The sequence below is a fragment of the Peromyscus maniculatus genome, chromosome 3, assembly GCF_049852395.1.
Source record: "Peromyscus maniculatus bairdii isolate BWxNUB_F1_BW_parent chromosome 3, HU_Pman_BW_mat_3.1, whole genome shotgun sequence".
NCBI classification, from domain to species: Eukaryota; Metazoa; Chordata; class Mammalia; order Rodentia; family Cricetidae; genus Peromyscus; species Peromyscus maniculatus.
This window is the reverse complement of record NC_134854.1, coordinates 158,111,230-158,135,184: the sequence shown is the minus strand read 5'-3', so window position 1 is coordinate 158,135,184 and position 23,955 is coordinate 158,111,230. Positions and strand designations below refer to the sequence as shown.

Here is a 23,955-nt window from a genome sequence, read left to right as displayed (position 1 = left end):
TTCCAAAAGATGCATGTAAAGTTTATTTACGGTCAGACTCTCAGTTTAATTCTTGATACATTGACAATACTGGTACAGAGCAGAGGACCAGGCACATTCAACATGGACATAGGACAACACGCCTAGGCTCCTCAATGGACTCCTGTGACATGCTTCCTCCTGGCTCTTCCGGGCTAGCACTGTGTGTAGTGCCTTCCAGTTGTCACAACCTCTCAAAACTTAACTTTTTTTCTTCTAAGCAAAGTAGTAAAGGTCATTCAAAAGACAAATTACAAAAAAGTAAATTAACAGATGCTGTTCATATGCATTCCCAAATTACTAATTTAATCTCTTCATATTGTAAAAAGTAAATAAACTACAAATATATTTAACTGATGCAATTTATCACAAAGTTGATGACTTTTTGAACAATCCAAACTTACAGGATGTGATGCAAAAAAATCTAATACATCTTAAATATTGCAAGTTAAGATTAACCCAGTTTCATAAAATCATGTGGCTGTTTGTACAAACACACAGATATTCTACTATGTATAGTAGTAGTTTTCAGAAGAATTGGGGTTTCAAGTTATTTTTCTGCTCTTTCTAATTGCTTTCCTTTTTTAGTAATTAACATGCATGTTTAAAGAGCCAAGAAAAGCAATTCTATCAATCTGGAAGAAGAGAAATGAACACCCAGCAAGTCATGAAAATTTCAAGTTTATATAACTGAATTTCAAAATCAGGGAATGTTTAATTCAGACCCTGTAACCAAACTGTCTTTTGCTGCAAATTGCTGTATATGATGTAGCAACTTTCTGGTATTTTCAGTTTTAATACCCAAATGTATCAGAATTTCCCAAAGAAAGAGAACATTATTTTGTTTTAGAGGCATTTTATTTAGATAACTAAAAAATATTGGATGTTCAGAAGCAGTCAATGTACAATGAAAGAGATCAAACCAGTTACTTTATCATGTATTTCCTCTTCTTTACAACTAAGCAAAGAGAAAAAGACATTCTGCTTTAAGGGAAAAGTCAGAAAAATAGGCCAATATATTTTTCTTCTCCATAACATAAACAGCTACAAGAAACTGAAGTGTAAAATGGAAATTGTACGTTGGCTTGTTCACCCGAGACAGCAGGCTATGGCACTCCATGAGCACACCCTCCTGCCTGCACCTCACACACTCAGCTATTTGCACTCACAGGACACGGAGTAGTTGTTCGTGCGCTGGCACTAATTCATATTCCCAATAGTTTCTGCCCTCTTTGCCACAGGCAGAGAGTAACTCTGAAGGCTGATGCTTTTCTCTGCTTGTTCAGTCCATAAACTATACGATAGTATCTAGGGCATACATCTGATGCTCAGGCCTTAACTTCAGGAGTTGAAGAGTAGATGGAATCTGAATTCTCTGAAGCAATTTCTTCTGCAAGTAAAAGACAAAATCATGGTCAATTTAATACAGAAAAGAAGAAAATCTACATTTCTATATAAGGAGGAAATTGAAAGTTTTGTATGCATACTGTGGTGAGGATGACAAAACAGACCGCCACTGAACATGGCCTTATCAACTGGACTCAGGTCACCAAGCACCCCGAGCAGAGCTCAGACACATTCTTCTACTGTCTTCACACCAGTTTTAAGCCCCATCACTGTCCTTTCAGGATGAGCTTTGAATGACTTGTAACTACCCAATCAGCATTTAATTAAAATTGTGCCTTTGTAAATCCTGTCTTTTCCCTTGATAATTAAATGTTAGCATTTAAAGCTATGCAATTCAAAACCACAAGCATTAAACGCTGCTTTTAGGGGGGAGGTGGCCTACTATCAAAGCGGGGTTAACCCCAGAGTCTGTGGTACTCTCCCCTTCTCACTGCCCAAGTCACTACGTAAGAGCAGAAGCCACCTCCCAATCTAACCATTAGCCGTCTTGCCAATCCTCCCAGTAAGGACTTTCCTTCTGTTCTCCGGGCCTATCCCACAGCTGCAGACCTACCCTACATGTCCCTACTCTAATTTTTTCTCCACACTATTTTTCCTACATTTATATCTATCTACTCCTCCACTTCAAATCAGAGGGTTTTCATTCTCCCAGTTTATAAAACTCTCAAAATTATAAGAGAGCAAATAAGGCACTGGATGGTGTAGCCTCTCCCATCTCTTTTTCCCCTCTCTTCAAGCAAGGCAGTGATCTTCACATTTTGCTTCTCTGCCTTGATATATCTGTTTTTTGCTTAACTCCTCCACCACTCCTCAAATAGTTACCCCTGCCCATCCATAGCTCTCCACTGGTTTAAATGCTAATTCCCTTCACCATTATAAACTAAGTAATCTGTTAAGCTAGCACCCGTCTAAGTTTAAGAGAGTAACCCATCAGTCATGTCCACAGTGTACATGAGGCCCAGAACTCTGTAGCTAATGCTTATGCACGTGTGTATAAGCTTTCCACAACTTGATTCAAATCTGTTCACACTTAATTACTTTTGCCACTGACCAAAACACACTTACACTTAATTTTTACCACCCTAGGGCCCTTAGAAAAGTTCATTCATATTTACCCAGCTCCTCTTCCGCTGTTTCTGGAAAACCGATCTTTGGCTTGGCCAGCTCACCACTGTCTTCTTCTGTGAAGAGAAAGGCAGTGACAACTGACTAGGAAGCACAACAGGTTCCCGCGAACTCACACAGGACAATTCCTTTTTAAAGTTACCGTGATTCTAAAATAGCCATCTCAAAGTCACTTGTAGTACTACAGCCACTCTGCAATTAGGAACAAGTGTTTGAGTTTGAGTTTTTTAACTGAAAAACATGTTTTCGGGGGTAAGGATCGGGTAATATAATACTAAGAGGAATTGGACAGATAGTTGTAAATTCTTCATACTACCTTCTAACTGTTATTTTATTTTTGTGTGTATCTGTGCCGGTAACCACTGGGCCATCTACCTGTCCCTTTGTAATAAATTCTGAATTAATTCATTCAACTCATCCCATAAAGGACATTGCTCAATTAGAATCATGGCTTTGCTTATACCATATTTTATAATTCAAAATCTAAGGGAAACAAGACACAATGAAGCAGAATTTATAAATGATACAAAATCTATGCATTATAATTTGTTAACTTTGAATAAACATCCTTACCAGGAAGCACGCATTTCCAAAGGCCATAGGTTTTTCCTACCACAGTTTGCCACAATCTCAATGTTCCATCTTCAGAACCACTGGCATAGAGTTCCCCATCAGGACTAAATCTTACACAGTGAATGGGACCAAAGTGACCTTTGTAGGATTCTGGAAAAGGTGAAGAATGGGGCTATCAGATTTAAATGTAAAGCTAATTATTAGGCTAAGTATTTTTTTTTGCTAAAAGAGACACTGTGTTGCCGGGAAATCATCTGTACCATTTCCTTAGGATTAGCCCTTTCCCATCCAGTATGGCAGAGGCAGACTGCCTTTCGAAAAAGAAAATGAGGTTTCACATCCCACAGAGAATTGCGGAGCTGTCAATAAAGACTAAATTCTGTAGAGATTGGAGCTGAAGACTGTCAATTCCATCCCAGTTTCTATGTCCTGAATTCATGCCCTGCTTTTAGAGGAACCAATTTTTTCCATGCGTACAGAGGGCCACCAGGTGGAGCTCTTTTACATACTCTGTCTTAATTTCCTAACCTAGGCTTCCTAATTCGTGACAATGCTGATACAAGCTCAATATTGACCCTCACATTTTAATATAAGAAATTTTATGAAAAGATGTATACATTAGGAAGGTTTTCTACTGCAGTAAGACCCTTACTTAGGAAGGTGCCCCATCTGTAATCTAATGCCACATCATCTTATTCTGGCGTTTCCTCCATCTCAGACTAGCCAGAGAATAAAAGCATGTAAGAATAGAGGGCTTCGGTGCAACACTTGTCTACCACACACAAAGTTCTGGATCAACCATCACCCCAAGAACCACTCCCCCGCTCTACCCCATCCTAAAAAACTAGAAGTTGTATGAACAGAGACTGAGAGGAGAGTGGCTGGGTCCAAACTACAACAGTTGTTTCTTCCTCCCGGCACTGCAAGCCTGGGTTTCACTGATGCTGACCCCCTCCACCCTAAACCCAGCCACAGCTCTCTCAAACTGAGAAGAATGGCCTGAAATATTCTAAAGCTGACTAAAGCAACCCCCATCTACCAGTTTCCCCCAAGAAACACACAAAGCTGCCTCCTGTTCTTTCTGTACAAATCTAGTTAACTTAGTTCTTCTTTAGGTGGGAAACCAGAACAGTTGATACAGATAAGAAAAAAGGTGGCAGTTTATAAACAGAAAATAAGATTTTCAAACTAAAAGAAAACAGAAGACTTGGTAAGTAAGTATAAAGTAGGAGTAAAAGCACTGGTCTCTGAACTATATAGCATCACTATTACACACTATAAAGTTAGGATGTGTTTGCTTCAGATTAATCATGTATCAGCCATTCTACTTCTTAAAAACTATTATGGCCAGTGGTGGTGGTACATGACTTTAATCCTAGCACTTGAAGGCAGAGGCAGTTGGATCGGAGTTTGAGGCCAGTCTAGTCTACAGAGCAAGTTCCAGGACAGCCAGAGCTGTCACACAGAGAAGCCTTGTCTCAAAAAAAAAAAAAAAAAAAAAAAAAAAAAAAAAAAAAACCAAAGAAAAAACCTATTATGAAATAGGTTTTTTGGAGTCTTGTTATGGAAATAACAAGACTCCAAAAAAAAAGCAAAATAATAATACATATATAAAATAATACATATTTTATATAATATTAAATATTTTAATTTTAGAAAATAAAATATTAAAATAAAAATATATATAATTATATTAGAATCTCTCCAAAGGTCTCCATAAACCACAGTGATCCCCATTATTCTCTAGAGATTCTTGGAGATTCCCCAGTTAGAGAGAAAGGAAGCTGGGTAAATGAGTGCCTGCTCTCTTAGAGAGAACAAATATCCTTGCATATGTTTAATATTTAATTTGAAACAGATGTTCCCTCCCAATAAGGAGGGGGGATCACTGCACTATAATACAGAGCATCAGCATAAAGATGAAACTCAGTTCAAAGGAAACTGAGTTCAGTGTATTTTGTCTGTGGGTCTATAAATTTCTATAAAAAGTGGTTAAAACACCTTCATTTCTGAATGTATGAATTTTGAGTTTTAGTTAGCTGCAAAACTTACTTTCAACACACTTTAGGTCACTATCTAAGGTACTCACTAGAATTTAATATTTTGATAGAGTAAATCGTTTAAGGCAATGGTTCTCAACCTTCCTAATACTGCGATCCTTTAATATAGTTCATGTTGTGGTGACCACCCAACCATAAAATTTTTGTTGCTACTTCATAACTGTAGTTTTGCTACGGTTATGAATTTTTTTTTAAAGATTTTTTTTTTAAAGATGTATTTATTTATTATGTATACAGCATGTATGACTGCAGGCCAGAAGAGGGCACCAGATCTGATTACGGATGGTTGTGAGCCACCATGTGGTTGCTGGGAACTGAACTCAGGACCTCTCGAAGAGCAGTCAGTGCTCTTAACCTCTGAGCCATCTCTCCAGCCCCGGTTATGAATTTTAATGTAAATATCTGTTCTAAATGGTCTTAGGCAACCCCTTTTTCAACAACCACAGGTTGAGAACCACTGATTTAAGGGACAGAAAAGAGACTTACCTAATTCTTCTCCACTATTATAATCATACTTATACAGTTTAAAGTCTTCTCCACCTGCAACAAGAAACTCCTTCTCAGGATGAAGAGATGCAGAATTGATGGTTGCAGGAGCTTCAAAGGATTTAATTGGCTCCAGACTGGGAAGAAAAACCACAGAAACATAAATGTCTACAAAAATTTTAATACTATACAAATTATCTACCCACATTGAAATTATTTCTAAATTCTGAAATTCAAAAAACAATAATTATTCTGTTCAGCAAAGTGTAACTGAACTGTTAAAAAAAACCTAACATGAGTAAAAACATTCAAGATTGGTATATCCAAGTGGATTTCATCTAAGGAAGTCATTCAGTAGTGGGAAATCCATATTCTAAGCGGGAGACAACTCCTGGACATCAGTGTCTTGGCTGATAAACCATATCAGGGACCTTTTATTGTTTCTGAGACAGGATCTGTATGAAGTCCAGAATGGCCTTTAACTCAAGATCCTCCTTGCCTGAGCTACTCACTGGGGTTGGGATTACAGATAGGAACACCATGCCATGCTGGAACAGTCAAGGAACAGAGTCATGTGAAGAGAATTCTGCATGCTTGTGAGAATATTCCAATAAAACACTAGTCAGTATCTTCAAAACTCGGAATTGTTCTTGGAGTCTGTTTTCATGCTCATCCCAGGCACCGTGGACAGGAATGAGTTTACTTCAGATTATTCATTATTGCTTGTTGTTCTTATTAAACTATCCTTTATATGCCTTTATGGTAAGGAAAAACTTGTTTTTGCCATATGCAGCTTGTCCTTGTGATTGTATGTACTTTGAACTCATGAGAACTTTACTCATGTGACGTTTATTAACCTTCAGAATACATAAATTGTCAGAGGCTCTGAATTAAGTTGGCTATGCATGAAACTTTAGTCCAACTCATTTATCGGCTCCATTCTCCCAAATCCCACCACCCCTCTAGAGTGGTGACAATGCCAGGCTAGCCTTTTTTTCCTTTTGAAAATTTTCAGTCTTTCTACAAACATGCATTATTTTAATGAACATAAATGAGGTCATACAGACCAAGCACAATGGTGCACACCTGCATACCAGCTCAGGAGGCTACAGAGGAACCACCCAGCCAAAGACACACTGAAGGGCAGCCTTGAAACCATTTCAAAAAACCTAAAGACTGGGGACATAGGAATTTATGTCCCTGGGTTGAATGCTCAACAGTGAAAAAAGTCAATGAAAAGAAAGCAAGCTTCACAGTAGGGATTTACTTACAATACTAAGGAATGTTGAATATTTTCTGAATTGTTGAGATTTAGGCTTCTGCACCCAACACAAGAAACTGCTATCAAAACTGTTCTCAACGGCTGTTTTTAACCAGGTCCTATAGTGTTCTGAATGAGAATGGCCCCTTATAGGCTTGTATTTGAATGCTTGGCTTCCAGCTGGTGGACTGTTCTGGTAAGGATTAGCACTGTTGGAGAAGCTCTATCACTGGAGGTGGGCTGTATCACTGAGGTTTCAAAAGCCCATGTCAGACCCAGTCTGGCCAGCTCTCTGTACATCTCCTGCTTGTGGGTCAGATAAAAGCTCTCAGCTACTACTTTAGTGGCAAGCCTGCATGCCTGCCTGCCTCCTGCCATGATGGTCATGGAGTCACCCTCTGAAAAGCCCCCAATTAAATGCTTCTCTTTGTACAGTGCCTTGGTCGTGGTGTCTCTTCACAGCAATAGAAAAGTAACTAAGACAGGTTAACTGCATTAGAAGCTGTACTTATCAATGCACAACTGCTTCCCCTGGAAAATCAACTATAGTATCTTTACTAGTCCTATTCAGTTCAATCCTAAAAAACTACTTCAACATAGAACACCAATCAACACATGCCATATATAAAACATGCAAATTAAACTTAGCCAGGCATGGTGGTGAAAGACTTTAATCCCACCCAGCACTTGGGATGCAGAGGTAGGCAGATCTCTGAATTCAAAGTCACTTTGATCTACAAAGAGAGTTCCAAAACAACCAGGACTATACAAAGAAACTATCTCGAAAAACAAACTAGTTAGCAGTGGCATAACTAGCATTACAGAAGACCACTTGTTGCTTAAAATATTCAACAGGCCACCTACTACTACCCAATGAGATCTGAGGCAAAAGTCTACAGCAGGATTGCATGGCCCAGGAATGAGCAGTTACAGGTGTACAAGCTGATAGCTCTGGGCAAAAGTGTTCCACTATTAGCTTTACTGTATTTATAGGAGCTCCCCTGTATTTTTAGAACTTCCATATTAGATTTTCTGTCTCCTATTCAATGAAGCTGAACACTAGAAATATTCTTTGAGACCAAATGCTAAGTCAGAGTATAATTGGTCTAATCCTTACAGAAATCCTTTAAGTACCAAGGCTAAGAACTCTACACTCAGTTATATAGTTTGAACTCAACACTGTACATATAGGATTCCTACTGAGAACAAAGAAGTACCACAACATTAGCTACAGTGATAATACAGAGCAACAGCTACAGAACCTCATATAATTTAATGAAATATGACCAATAAAAATATTTTAATGGTGTTTTAAGCAATACGAATTTTTTAATTAAAAAGCAAGATTATATGCATTATAGTCCTATTAATTAAAAGAAAAACCCAAGTATACACACACACCAGAAAAAGAAATGATTAAGTCTGCACTATTTCCTTCATTGTTTTCAGGTCCTAGGAATTCAAACCTAGGGTCTCAATCCATGCTACACAAGCACTCTTACTGAGTTATATCCCAGGACCTCTTTTCTCTAAAATTTTAACTGGAAAATAGAAAAGAAACAGTATCACAGCGATTTCTACATATATAACATCATGCCAATGCTTCTTTTAATAAAACAGAACTTAGACTTTACCAATAAATATCCTACACAACTGGATTTTAAGTTAATTCCTGATTAAAGCACACTCAACCTAAGAGACAGTTGTTAAGAGGTGTAGAAACACTTCCTGTGTGTTACACAGCAAAGGTAACAATCTGCCTCTAAAAGAATCATGCAACTTTTTTTGTACAAGCCTTCCTTTTTGTTAAGATTATTTTATTTTTTTGTATGTGTATCTACACATATACATGGGATGCTATGGAGGCAACTGTATACCAAGGCTGGAATTACAGGTGTACCTGATGGTGCTAAGAACTGAACTCTGGTCCTCTACATGAGGAGCAATCATTGTTAATCAACAGCTGAGCCAGCATAAGCTAATTTTCTCTTTTTACCCGCAAATAAAATGCAGGAATTTCCTGGCCATACCTAAGTGCACTATGAAAAGCAATAGTCCGCCCATAAGTAAGCACCAGGACCTCTCCCTCAGGGATATACTCCATGCTGCTCACGGACATGTTAAAATTCACAGATTTCACTTCTGTCATCGTAGCATGATCCCAAAGACTGCAAAAGAAAAAGAAATCACATTTACTCAGTGACCAGAAAAAAACTTCAATTTTATCTGTACATAAATTCATGAGATAATAATCACAATCATAATAAAGCAATTTTGTCACAAATCATAAAGGAATTCTGAGTTCCTATGAAATATTAGGTTGTTGGTGAAATCAACTTTATCATATACTTTCCTAACAATAAAACTGTTATTTAACACCTAGTCCTAGCTTAACTAATCTCAACAGTTGTTTTGATCTATCCGACAGCTACGGATCTTTTCACAGAAAAATACATCAGGTCTTAACACGAAGTTTTAAGGGTATCATGAATCCCCTCAGCCAACCTGTCCATAACTACACTCGGAACAACTAACTACATGTCAGCAGCTTTAATGACTTTCTGAATTCTCCTCCATGTGTGTGATAGTAAGTAGACAGCTCTAGGTAAACGTGACCTATATTGACTTTAACTTACATTTTCCTACATGATTTATTAAAAGTACTTATAAGCTCCCAGCTAATGCTCTTCAAACATTAAATTATTAAAGAAAAATTAACTTACCGAACAGTTTTATCATCAGCTGAAAGGATTTGTTTATCCTCACTGCACCACAGAGCCTTTTTAATACCGGAAGTGTGACCACTAATTTCCTTAGGTTCTTTAGAAGAAACAATTTAAAACGCTTAATAAATATCTGGCTTTCTGAACTGAGCAATATGAAAACAATTGTCAATTTTACAACAACTTTCCAAACCTCAGCCCATTTCAAAGGATGTCTATCAGTTGTGCTCAGGTTTCCTATATTGTATGACAATGAACCATAAACCAAATGACCCTTGCTTTATGAAGCTGAGGCACATCGCCTAGGATCTTTATTCTAGTCACTGTTGGCAGTAACTAATGGGGCGAAATACACACACACACACACACACACACACACACACAGAGTTGGCAGTAACTAATGGGGTGAAACATACACACACACACACACACAGAGTTGGCAGTAACTAATGGGGCAAAACATACACACGCACACATGCACTTGCCAGGAAAGCAGAGGGCAGAAGGAAAAAGGAAACAAAGTAGCATGAGCAATTCCCAGGAAAGAAACTTCATTTCTAGCCGGGCGGTGGTGGCGCCCGCCTTTAATCCCAGCACTCAGAAGGCAGAGGCAGGCGGATCTCTGTGAGTTCGAGGCCAGCCTGGTCTCCAAAGCGAGTTCCAGGAAAGGCGCAAAGCTACACAGAGAAACCCTGTCTCAAAAAAACCAAAAAAAAAAAAAAAAAAAAAAAGAAACTTCATTTCTTCATCTTTAAAATGGGGCAATAGGCCGGGCGGTGGTGGCGCACGCCTTTAATCCCAGCACTCGGGAGGCAGAGCCAAGTGGATCTCTGTGAGTTCAAGGCCAGCCTGGGCTACCAAGTGAGTTCCAGGAGAGGCACAAAGCTACACAGAGAAACCCTGTCTCGAAAAACCAAAAAAAAAAAAAAAAAAAAAAAAATGGGGCAATAGAAGTTGTTATATATAGTCTATGATGATCAAATAAAAACATACACCTGAGGTGCTTAACACTATCCGACACACAAGTTAAAGTTCCATTCATTGCTATTCCTTCTATTGTTGACCCACTGGAAAAGCAACCCTCAAAAACAGCTTTGGGAGGTGAGGATGAAAAAGTCCACCCACCCAACTACCTTTACTGTATCAGGCAAGTTCAACAGTGCTTTGATGTTTTAGCATAAGTCTAACAAAAAGTAGATAGACAGAGGAAAATGCATAGCAGATAATGGAATCTGTGGTGATAAGTACAATCTGTCACTTTAGAAATGTTCTTCCAAATAGAATATAACTATAGAATGACTGTTTAAATCACAATGTACTTTTCTTTGGTTTTTAGAGACAAGGTTTCTCTCTGTAGCTTTGTGCCTTTCCTGGAACTCACTCTGTAGCCCAGGCTGGCCTCGAACTCACAGAGATCCGCCTGCCACTGCCTCCCAAGTGCTAGGATTAAAGGCGTGTACCACCACCGCCCCGGCACAATGTACTTTTTTAAACTCAGTGTCAGTTTTGTAATTGATGAATAATCCTGCCTTCACCTACAGAATGTTTGTTCTGAGCCAATACAGCTAAAAAGTTGAAACCCTAACCATTACCATACTGATGTCTCAGCATCCTCTCTTACAGAGGGCCACATCACATATTACCCAAAATCTAGCAACCCTGCTCTAGGATCTTTACAGAATCTAGTATCATGAATTGAAAAACATCACTATAATGAAATTCTATATTGCCAGAAGGCTATGAGTCATGCAATAAAATAAGCAAATATTAAAATGAAATCTGCATAGGAAAAAGAAAAAAGTCTTGACAGGATATATTGTGACTGAAATTAAGATTTTAACGAAGAATAGATAATAGATACTTTTATCTGGTGGTTATCTTAACTTTCAAATGTTTATGGTTCCACAAAGTGATGCATGAGTGATGCTTACCTGCCTCAGGTTTGTTCAAGTCATATATGCGCAGCAGTTTATCCTGTCCCCCAGTTAACAGGTAGTTGCTATCCTGAAAAAAAAAAAAAAAAAATGTTAGATTAACCACTTTAATAGTTAATGAAATATAATCACCAATAAAGATACAGTTGTAACCAATACTTCCAAAAGGATACTGTACATGTCTTAAGACTTGCCAAGCCCAAGTTTCCTCTCAATCACACTGTACTGTACCACAAGAACCGCCATTTTGCTGTGGGCCCTCCCTCCCTGTACCACAGGAACTGCCACTCTGCACCTAAGTAATACTTTTTTGATCTCAAAAGGAACTCGGGGCCTCATTCATGTGCTATGCAAACAGTGTATAACCCTGAACTACATCCCTAGCCAAAATTCCATTTTCTCATACCTGTGTGAAATCCACAGTCTTGACAATGTGCTTATGAGCCAGGGTCATCAATTCATCTCCTGAGACAGCATCCCACACTTTGCTAAAAATGAAGATAAACAAACATTCCATAACATTAATATAAGGTTAAATATAGTGGTAATTTTGATCAATACAAAGTAATTACATACATAATATTTATATAACTGTATTATGCATCTCTCATAGCGCTTATTATTACAATAATTTATCTAAAAAAGACAATTTCTCCATAGGACTTTTTAACTCTTAATTTTCTTTGACATTGGAAAGGAATAATTTATTCACAAATTAACCCAGCCTAGTTTTTAGCTTACAGTCATATTTTTTACCAAGCCTGAAGAATATTTTAACCAATTCAGTTCACCAAGTCATCCTTTTATCATATACCAGAGAAAAGAATATAGAACTTCTGTGAATTTAGCTACCTTAAAATTTTACAATGTTAGACCTTGATACAGATCAGATAAAGTTTAAATCAAGATGGTGGAAGGCTAGATGTTAGTGGATATAATCCCTTACAATCATTTTCTGCTGAGGCAGGAGGATTCTGAGTTTAGGTTAGCCTGAATTACACAGTGGGATCTTTCTCAAAACTCAGACAAAGTAGAAGTAAAATAAAAACAAACAGCTATCGTCCCCACTCCAAGTACATAAGGGCACGAGTGTGCATGCAAAGTCCAGAGATTCCAAAGACAGCCAGAGGTCTGAAGGAGCAAGCCAAACTACACCAAGCACCAGGAACAGAAAGCATTCCAAATGACAGCATCAGTAAAATTTAGAAATGTAAGAAATAGGAACTGGTCATAAACATCTAAACTTACACATGAATGGTTGTAAAAACATGTTCGAGAGAAATAATGTCACTTTATTTCTCTTATACCCAGTCTCTCCCATTCTACTTTACCTCTCTGTCCCCAACCTCCTTTTAGTTCTGATTCTAGCCACCCACGATTCACGCATTTTCTTTAGCTCCCACACCTCTGCTCATATCTATGTGCTCCAAGTTCTTTGTATCCTCATTTCAAATGCTAATCATTTGATTTTCTATCTTCTCATTGAATAATTAACCATTTTTCTTTCTTTCTTTCTTTTGGGGGGTGGGGGGGAGACAAGATCTCTATGCAGCCCTGTCTTGCAGCTGACATGTCCTCAAACTGATCTCTAACTTGAGATCCTCATGCTTCCGCCTCCCGAGTACCAGAAAGGTGTGTACCACCACACCCAGCAACCACTTATTCCAGTTCTTCCAGAGCTCAGCTTCCAAGGCCCATGGCACTTGATTCTGCTTTGTTTTTGTTTCTATGTGCTCATTCTTAGCCACAGAGAAAGGGTTCTAGCCTAAGTTCACATGGATTAGGATCAGAGGCATCCAACTGTCAAAACCACCTGGAATGTCTACCCTAGTTTTATGAATTTCAATAGAACTCTGGGTAATGTCCATCATTTTAAACTTTTTTTTTTTTTCTGGGCCACACACAGGAGTGAACCCAGATCCTTGCATGATAAACAAGCACTCTATCATTGAGTTATTCTCCATCTCTAATGGCCAGAGTAATACTAACCAGAGCTAACAGCACATGTGCTACTACTACTCTTAACTTTGACAAACCATGAAACACAGAGTCAGATGTCAAAGTACCTGGGGTCACATTCAGTCAGGACTCACTCAATACAGGCCACCTGCCTGTGTTCACATACCCACTATCAATTACAAGTACAAATACTGGGACCTGGAATGTCAGGAAAGCATTACACTATTATGATGGCTATTCTTGGTTGTTACCTTGACTACATTTAGAATTAACTGAAACCCCAATGACTGGACACATCTCATTTGAGTTAGGAAGACCAGCTGAGACATCAAGCCTCATGGACAAACTGGTTGGGCAGCCAATGTTGGATTAGCTGGATCACAGTCTGTAACCTATTCTAATAAATCTCTTTTATATAGATTCATTCTATAAGTTCTGTTCCTCTAGGGAACCCTGACTAATATAACTATGTATAGGCATGTCCTCAAGCCTGTAGTTCTATATAGTCAGCAATGCTCCAAATGACCTAGACAAAGGGCCTGTAGCAGCAAGACAAAGCCTTGACTATGATCAGGGTCAGCTCAATATTGGGTGGAGGTGGCTGCACATTTTTCACACTTGTTTTCTCTCCATTTCAAAGTAGTTCCCACATGAGCAGGATTCTTGTATACTTTTTCTTTCTTTCCTGTGGGCTAGCAATACAATGTGGTAAGATGTACAAAACAAGATTCATCATAGATTTCACTATCATATAGGATCCTTCCCAACTGTACAGAAAATCAGCATAAGATCATGAAGCAGTCAGTGGCACAATGGTCTGCTTTAACTGAGACTGTTAAGGCCAGGTTATGGTAAAATCAAAGTTAATAGAAATGTACCTTTAAACTGAAATCTAAAAGTTTATCTTTGAGAATGCTAATGTCCACAATATCTACACTTACAACTATATATTTAATTTAAATATAAATATAATATAAACAGATAATGCATAATTATAAATAATAAGTATTTAATTTAAAGTATTACTTTATTAACTATTAGCTTGCTGTCAAAAGACTGTAACCTAATTACCACAATGATACTGGGGGTTGGAGGGGAAGAGTCTAGCCATAAAGCCCACCTGGCTGGAATTTTCTGTGTACTCTAGGCCTGCCTTGACCTTGTGAACCCTCCTGCCTCAATCTCTGAGTAATGAGATCTCAGGCATGTGTCACCACAGCAGGCCTATCTTCCAAGCAAGCTGTGGTGCTATGGAGTAATCCTTCTATATACTGTGTAAATTACACTGTTATTGGTTTAATAAAGAAGCTGACTGGCCAAAAGCTGGAGAGGATAAGGTTAGGCAGGAGAACTAGACTAAGAACACTGGGAAGAAGGGTGGAGTCAGAGGAGCAGCTGGCGACACAGAGGAAATAGGTGCAAGATGAAAGAGAGGTAACGCCACGTGGCAGAATGTAGATTAACAGAAATGAGTTAATTTAAGTTGTAAGAGCTAGTTAGTAAGAAGCCTGAGCTATCAGCCGAGCATTTATAATTAATACCAAGTTTCCGTGTTGATTATCTGGAAACAGGCGGGCGGGAAAGAAAAGTCCGACTACACTGTGGTGGTAATCACCCATCAATCCTACTACTTGGGAAGCTGAAACAAGCCAAAATTTCCTACCACCCTGGCTACATAGTTGAAGCCAGTTGGGCAACTTAGCAAAATGAAATTTAAAAGGGGTCAAGGCTTTAACTCAGTGGTACAGTGCTTGCCATACAGCCTGGGTTCAATTTCCAGAGCGAAAATAACCACCCTTCTCATAAAGACCTAAATCTAGAGCTGTAAAACTCTAATCAAATATTCTACATCCATTATAAAAATCAGTAAGATTCATTCCCAATGACAATGTTCTTAATGAACTTAGAGAATAAACTTTAATAGAAAAAAAAAACTTATAGCAATTACAGACTCAAATATTCCAAGATCCTTTTTTTCAATTGACTTATTCAACAAGTGTAAAGCAGTACTTAAATCAAGAATATAAACGGCTGGAGATGGCTCAGTGGTTAAGCGCACTACCTGCTCTTCCCGAGGACCCACTTTCAATTCCCAGCCCCTACATGGCAGCTCACAATACCTCCAGTTCTAGGGGATCTAACACCCTCACACAGACATACATGTAGGCAAAACACAAACGTACATAAAATAAAAATAAATGAATCACAAAAAATGAAAAGAAATATAAAACATGGCCTCAACCTTAAGAAGCACATTAAAATATGTACTATAGCAAGTGCATACTGCTTAACCAGGCATAGCACAGACAAACAAGGCAATGGGTACGTTCCCTCTACTGTTCCAAAGTCCACTGTAACTCTTCCATATCTGAGCATTATTCTTATTTCCTATTTTCATCTCATCAATTAGAGTGCTTTGTCAGGGCTGAGGATGTATCTCAGCTAGTAGAATGCTTGCCTAGCTAGCACACATAAAGCCAGGTGGGTGCACGCAGCTCACCTGTAACACCTTAACTCAAATGGAGAAGATGCAAAGACATTTTGACTATACCTAACAGTAGGTATAAAGGCAGCCTGGGCTATATAATAAAGTGCTTTATTTTGTGAGTTAATATGCAGGCTGACATCTATGGCAACTTTTGGCCTAAAAACACTAACATAGAAGGACTCATAGGTGTTTTTAGAACCAGACTTATGTAACATCCTAACAGGGCAGACTACAAAGTTTTACAATGGTTAATACACAATGCTGTAACAGTAATTGATTCCTCAGAGGCATAGAAAAGAGCATTATTTGTCTCTTAAAACTGTTTATTCTTAAATGTGCATACAGTAAAATTCACTGTGCTGTATATAAAGGTCTCAGGTTCAACAAGGGCACATGGTAATATGTTATAAGCTGTGTTCATTTTTTTAACCTAGTGTTTTTAATTTGCTTAAACCAAAGGTGGCAACACAATTTACAGTTGCTCCTTATTATGAAATCCTTTTAAACAAGACCATTTTCACTCTCCAGGCCCTGGTCTATCATGTACAGCAGCTCTTAACATTGCCTTTGGACCAGCAAGATGGCTTGGTAGGCAACAGCACAAGCCTGACAGCCTGAATCAGATCCCAATTTTGTACCCCCAAAATTGTCTTCTGACCTCCACACAGCCATGCACATGCCTGCACACAATGGCAAATAAAAAGTTGCCTTCATTGGTTTAAAAACAGAGGTGTAACTATACAACAAACACAGGTGTAACTATACACCAAAATTATATACAATATAACACATGCCTCAAAAGAGCTGCAATACCTAAAGTAAAAACAGGTGAAGTGGACTGTGGCAATGGTTTGGTGCATCAAAGACTGTACCAAAAAAACAAAATGAACTAGAATGAAGCAATTTATCTATTATTACAGTGGTTCAAAGACTGCAGGTCACCCAGAGAAACATTACCTGAGCAAAAGACAGCACTTTTCCCCCAGACCAACCAAACAGAACACACTTGAATATTTTTAAAGCTCTCAAGTCTACACTCCTGTATACCCAAGGTGATAAAGTAAAACTGTAAAGAGAAGACCAAATCCTCAGAAGAGAAGTGACATGATTTGACTGACTGAATGGCAGCAATACTAACAGAAATAACAGAGAAATCCCCAGCAGTGCAGGGCTAAGGTGAGCCCAAACTAAGAGAGTGGCAAACAAAAGGGACTATCTGTAGAATCAAAAACCGGTGATAATGATGACCTAAGGAAAATCAAGCATCTTTCAGACTGCAAACTTTAACACCATAAGAAAAAGAGAAAGTTGGAGACCCAGTTTTAAATGTACCTAGAGCCAGTTAATAAAAACTAAGTGAAAAAAGTATCTGGATGTAGCACTATGTAGCACTCAATTTAGAGAAGTATCTGTCAAGGGCATCACCAACATCCATTATTCAGGCTGCATCATAATCATAAACATTGCTAGTCTCAATCAAAGACATAGAGGGTGAGTCATTTTTAAAACCTTTCAAGTTTGGGGACTGGGTGAAGACAAGGATGCTCAGAGAACCAGGATGGAATCTTGGTGAGCTCAAACACCATGTGTTCTCTATGGCACCAGCTGAGTCAGAACTCTATGCCTAAATGAAGGTGAAGATTCTGACAATGTCACCACATAATTCAGAGAGACTAAAGTTAGCCAGTTTGTTACACTTACGCTGTGAAATCTGCAGCAGCTGTAGCAGCTTTGGTGGCATCCTTATTCAATGTTGCACCCCAGACAGCACCTTTATGACCCAAAAAGGTTCCAATCCAGTCTCCCGTATCTCCCTGGCGGAGCATAGGTTTGCCATCTAGAAAACATTTCAAGACATGTGATTTCGAAGCCTGCCACGTAACATCGAATATTGAATAGCAAACTGGAAAATTGTTGTTCTGACTCCCTCACCTTGACAAACTCAGATTACAAAACAATTGTATAAAGAGATGCTTTCCAGGGGACCTGATTCCGATTCCCAGCACCCCACCGGGAGGCCGACAACCGCCTGTAATTCCAGCTCTAGGGAATCCGACGCCCTCTTCTAACCTCTCTGGGCACTCCTTCACACATGCACACGCAAGCACACAGACACACTGATACACACAAATAGGAGACTTTTTTTAAAACCCTGAGGCTGGAAGCCACTGACGTGTCAAAATAATCTAGATAGGCGTTTTGACTTTGAACCAACTAAACCTTAAGTACATTTTCCTCTGAAAAAAATGAGGCTCACACCACCAAGGATGATACCATGAGTGCGAAGACATAAAAGGCACTCCTCTCGGCCTGGCCTAATTTCTCCTCCCAGTAAATCCTTGGGAGACACGGTGTAGTTCTGTGTGTCGAAAGGCGCAGTGCACTGAAAACCGGAGGAGAGGGGGGTGGCGCATAAAGCCTGACCAGGCGCGAGCGAGCAGAGGCCTCTGCTCCAGGAACTCTCTCTAGCTTCAACTGGCAGCTACGAGGCCCCCACCGCACCCCTCGGCAGCCGAGGGCCGCGGCCGCCCCGGGCTCGACTCACCTTTGCAAGCGCTGATCAGAAAGTAGCCGTACGGCGTGATGCCGCTGAAGGCCAAATCCACCACGGGCCGCGTGTGGCCCGAGCAGGTGAGCGGCGTCTGCCTCATGGCCATGGCGGCGGCGGCGGCGGCGGCGAGCGGGGTGACGCCAAGCGCGGACCGAGGGTCGCGGGTGTCCTTCTCCTCGGCCGCGGCGCCTCGGGCTGCCTAGGGCCCCCGCACTGACACCGAGGCCGGGTCCGGAGTCCCCGCGACGCGCGGCCGCCAAGGGAGGGGCAGGGAGGGAGGGAGGAGGGGAGGGGAGCGCCGGACAGCCGGCCCGCCGCCACCCACCGTCCACACCGGTAGCGGCAGGAAGTGACGCAGCGCCGACGCGCCGCGTCAGGCGGAAGTGACAAGCGGCGGGAAGGCGGGGTCGCCTAGCGCGGCCGGGGGGAGCGGGGTGCGCAGGCGCGAGCTCCGAGGCCGCGCGGCTCGCGGTGTGACGTCACGCGCGCTGCGTCCGCCCAGTCCCGCCCCGCGCGGTCGGGTCGGTTGTGCGGTGCCGTTTAACCAATCGGAAGCCTCGCTGCTGTCCCTTCTGGCTGCGCAGGGTCCCAGGGTTGCTCCCACGAACCGTCGTCTGCGAGCGGCCGCGTGGCCCGGAGCTCAGTCCCGCGCAACCCACACCCTCCTGTGTGGAGGTGGAAGACGGAGGACCACGGAGGATCACGGAGGATCCCGGGAATCGAAATCTGGTTGTCAGGCTTGGCGGCTAAGGCCTGTCCCGTCCTTCGCTCTTCTTTATTCATGTATAACTCATCAGTTACTGTGTATGTTTTTTCTTGTATTTTTCACTACCTTGAATAAACCACACTGGTAGGGTGGGGGCGGGTCTCTTGGTTCTTGACTTTTCGAAGTAGAGAACTGGATCAAGAGAAGAAGTTTGGCAAAACGAAGCGCACACAGCAAAGAGAGTGGAGTGTGGTGCCCTGAAGGAAGGATTGGGGCTTGCAACATGATCAGTGAGTTCCAAGTACCAGTGAGAGATCCTGTCTCAAAAAAAAAAAGACACGATGGATGGATCTGGGCCAGTAGGTCATTCTTCGGTGACAGGTTCCTGAGAGGAAGGACCAGAGGATCATAAAGACAGGAAAGTTGGGGTCAGGAGGCAGCTATGTCTTATGTCAAGGAAGTCATTAGGAAGTGCAGCACCTTGTATACTGTTTGCGGGGGGGGGGGGGGGGGGGGGGGTGGAACGCAGCAGACAGCTATTACACAATGGGACGAAGCAAAGTTGCACCAAGGGAATACAGACTAGTTCATGTGTGCCACAAACCACACACACTGGCTTTGGGACTGATAACTCCAGTCTCTTGGTGGTGGTAGTGGGGGCGGGGGGGGGGGGGGGCGGGTCAGGTTCCTAAAAGCTGAAACCTTAACTCATTGGAGGTTAAATGCACACCACACGTGCACACACTATTTTAAAGCAGATACCAAGCATATGTTGGCGTTATAATAGACATTTTAGAAGTGATATGGGGAGAAACAAATGGACAAGGGACCAGAATTAATCATCTCTACATGAAGAAATTTATTGACAAAGATGCTCTGTAGATCAGTGTGGAAAGAAATTCCACAAATAGGCTATGCATTTGAAAATAAATGAAATTGGATACTTACTTCACATGAAATTTGAAGTACTCCATGCTTTATGGTTATTATTAATTTGAGATTTTATTATGATCACTGTTAATCATATGTTTAGGATTCAGGAGTCTGCTAGGGTCTTCGTAAAAGCCTTTTATTTTAGTTCCTGATTTTTTCTTGATTACGCAGTCATTGAACACAATTATGGAATACAGTGATATTTTGATTAGAGATCAAGTCAGAGCATAGCCATTATCCTTATGACTTTAGTGTCTCCTAGGGGTGCGCTGTGATTGAAGGCTCTGTCTGCAGATGGTAGTGTAGGGAAGTGGTGGAAATGAAGGAGCAGGCCTAGAAAGTCTGGATCCTTGGCAGCATTCCCCTGGAATAGATCAGGGGCGCATAAGAGATCTCTCTACTATCTTATATGGCAGTATAAGCTCCACATAATGTTACTGTGCTGGCTAAATTTAAAAAAAAACTTCATCCTTGTAGCATGGCAGCTTCCTACTCACAGACAGCAGAAAGACACCTCTTTGGCCTCTGACATGGAGTTCATGCCAAATCACAGGAATATCTTCCCTACGACCTTGTCATATGATGCTATTTCACCCTAATAGTGATTAGCCTACCATAGGCATCCCACTCTACCCACATGCAAAAGATACAGATTGTGCAGTCCATTTGTACCTTACAGGCTATCTTGGAATTGTGCCTACAGCAAATACTAAGTGAGTATTGGGGATAGTTGAGGATACTATTTATTTATTTATTTATTTTTGGTTTTTCGAGATAGGGTTTCTCTGTGTAGCTTTGTGCCTTTCCTGGATCTAGCTCTGTAGACCAGGCTGGCCTTGAACTCACAGAGATCCACCTGCCTCTGCCTCCCCAGTGCTGGGATAAAAGGTGTGCGCCGCCACCACCACCACCACCACCACCACCACCACCACCACCACCACCCGGCTGAGGATACTCTTGCAGAGGACCTGAATTCAGTTTGCAGCACTCACATCAGGCTCCTTACAACTACCTCTTAACTCTAGATCGGGGGCATCAGATACCCTCTTTTGGTCTCTGGGCAGTTGCACTCACATACACATCCACATACAGATGCACACAAGTATGTGATTAGAAATAAATCACAGGGGGTTGTGGCTCACTCTTAATCCCGGCCCTTCGGAGACAAAAGCAGGCTGATCTCTGTGGGTTTGAGGCCAGCCTGGTTTACCTAGTGAATTCCAGGCCAGCCAGGGATATGGTGTGGGACTCTATCAAAAAAAAAAAAAAAAGAAAGAAAGAAAGGAAGGAAGGAAGGAGGGAGGGAGGGAGGGAGGGAGGGAGGGAGGGAGGGAGGGAGGAAGGAAGGAAAGAAAGAAAGAAAGAAAGAAAGAAAGAAAGAAAGAAAGAAAGAAAGAAAGAAAGAAAGAAAGAAAGAAAGAAAGAAAGAAAGAAAGAAAAGAAAATTAAAAAGGAAAGAAAAAATGAAAGAAACCCTTTTAAAAAGTTAAGATAGTCATAAAGGACACGATACATATGTGTAATTCAATTGAAATCACTGCAATAAACACACATTCCCAATGCTGTTGTGTTTTCTTGATTGTCTTTTATTTGCCTCAGCCAGCAATGTAGTGATTTATCTCACCAGTAAACAACTATTTACTGACTAATCTCTAAACGCTGATTACTCTTCCAACTCCCAATTACCACCAATGTTGAAATGCTATTAAAGTTCTCACTGTCTGTGGTGATGTGTGTGGCACTTCATAGGTCTCACTCTGTAGCCTGAGCTGGCAGGTGGTTTGGAACCCAAGATATAGTCCAGGTTAGCCACTAACTCATACTGATCCTCCTGCCTCAGCCTTCTGAATTCTGGGATTTCAGGTGTGAGCCACCATGCCCACGGGTGTCCTGTTCTTCTAGATCAATGTGCCATATTCTATGTCAGTCATCTTTAGATTGTAACAATTCTCTCAGTTCACGCCATCATTTATGCAGGAGCAACACAGTGTTGTTGGTTGTTTTTGCTCTTTTGGGGGGCCCACCACCCAGCTCCCAAATAAATCACACACAGAGGTGTTACAAGACTGGACATTGTTTATATATATAATGGAGTTTTTTATCTGAATCTGTCAAATGTTAATGGACTAGACATCGTTAATGTAATCTTGACTGTGTATATTGTATATACTTACTGGATATAATTTTTCTTGTATTAGTTATAAGCTTTTTTACATTTTAGACAAAAAGAGAGGAAATGTGGTATTGTATTCCCCCAAATATTGTGCATGCTAATAAACTTATCTGGGGTCAGAGACAGAGCAGCCACAATATTAAACATAAAGGATAGGCAGTGGTAGCACATGCCTTTAATCCTAGCATTCCAGAGGCAAGAAATCCATGTGTTCAAGGATACAGACAGGCATGGTGACTCATCATGCCTTTAATCCCAGGGAGTGGTGGTAGAAAGCAGAAAGGTATATAGGGCGTGAGGACCAGAAACTAGAAGCATTTGGCTGGTTAAGCTTTCAGGCTTTGAAGCAACACAGTTCAGCTGAGATTCATTCTGGATGAGGACTCAGAGGCTTCCAGTCTCAGGAAACAGGACCAGCTGAGGAACTGGTAAGGTGAGATAGCTGTGGCTTGTTCTGTCTCTGTGATCTACCAGCATTGACCCCAATAACTGGCCTCGGGTTTGATTTTATTAATAAGAATTTTTAAGATTCATGCTACATCGAGGCTTATTCTTAATTATAAATGCCCATCCTTAGCTTGGCTTATTTCTTGCCAGCTTTTCTGAACTTTAATTATCCCACCTTTTGCCTCTGGACTTTTTCCTTTTCTTATTTCTGTATATCTTAACTTTCACTCTTACTCCATGGATGGCTGGGTGCCTGGGTGGCTGGCCCCTAGTATCCTCCTCTTCTTGTTCTCTTGCTCTTTCTTCTCCCAAATTTCTCCCTCTACTTATTTTCTCTGCCTGCCAGCCCCACCTATTTTTTCTCCTGCCTTACTATTGGTCATTCAGCTCTTTATTAGACCAATCAGGTGTTTAAGACAGGCAAAGTAACACAGCTTCATAGAGTTAAACAAATGCAACATAAAAGAATGCAACACAGCTTTGCATCATTAAACAAATGTTCCACAGCATAAACAAATGTAACATCTTAAAATAATATTCTACAACATTTCCCCCTTTTTGTCTAAATACTTGTCTAAATTTATCTAAAGAATTTTTTTTTAATTTGTCTAAGTATTAGTCTAAATTTTCTTGCTGGGACCCTAAAGATGCTTCATCCACAGACAGCAGGAAGCAGGTTGGAGAATATGACACCGACATTCCCAAGAGGGTTATGGGAAGCTTTTCATTAATTGGTGGGTCATAAATAGTAAAACTATACACAACAAAAACAGTTATCAAGTAACAATCACATGTACAATATTCTGTCCATTTGTAGTTAGCATATTTAGAGAAAATAATGCATTATCCTATTTTAATGAATCCAAAGTTTTATACCTAACTTCCTTTCTATCATAACTAAGGGAAACTGCAACTATAACTATCTAATCTTCAACTCCATTAAAGACCCAGAAAGATTTAATATTATCTAACAGCAGAGATATTTGGCTGTCTGGACAGCCTCCCAGAGTTCCTCTGCAATGTTGGGGCATCTGTCTTCAGCCTACAGGCCCAGAATATCTGGCAAACTTTTCAGTGAAGCAGGAAATTTGAAGGACTGTCCTGCCTTGTA

The 23,955-nt window shown here is 40.6% G+C and overlaps 1 protein-coding gene across 1 annotated transcript; it reads right to left on the bottom strand.

Annotated features, from left to right (window-relative positions):
* Positions 1-18,964, bottom strand: Strap (serine/threonine kinase receptor associated protein). The gene is made up of 10 exons (XM_006976501.3): positions 18,580-18,964; positions 17,736-17,871; positions 11,994-12,075; positions 11,585-11,657; positions 9,654-9,750; positions 8,961-9,098; positions 5,670-5,806; positions 3,124-3,273; positions 2,541-2,606; positions 1-1,408 (listed from the first exon to the last, which is right to left on the bottom strand). Exons 1-10 carry the CDS (start codon positions 18,689-18,691, stop codon positions 1,347-1,349), a joined length of 1,053 nt encoding a protein of 350 aa, XP_006976563.1. The 5' UTR covers positions 18,692-18,964; the 3' UTR covers positions 1-1,346.
* Between the last annotated feature and the right edge of the window lie 4,991 nt (positions 18,965-23,955).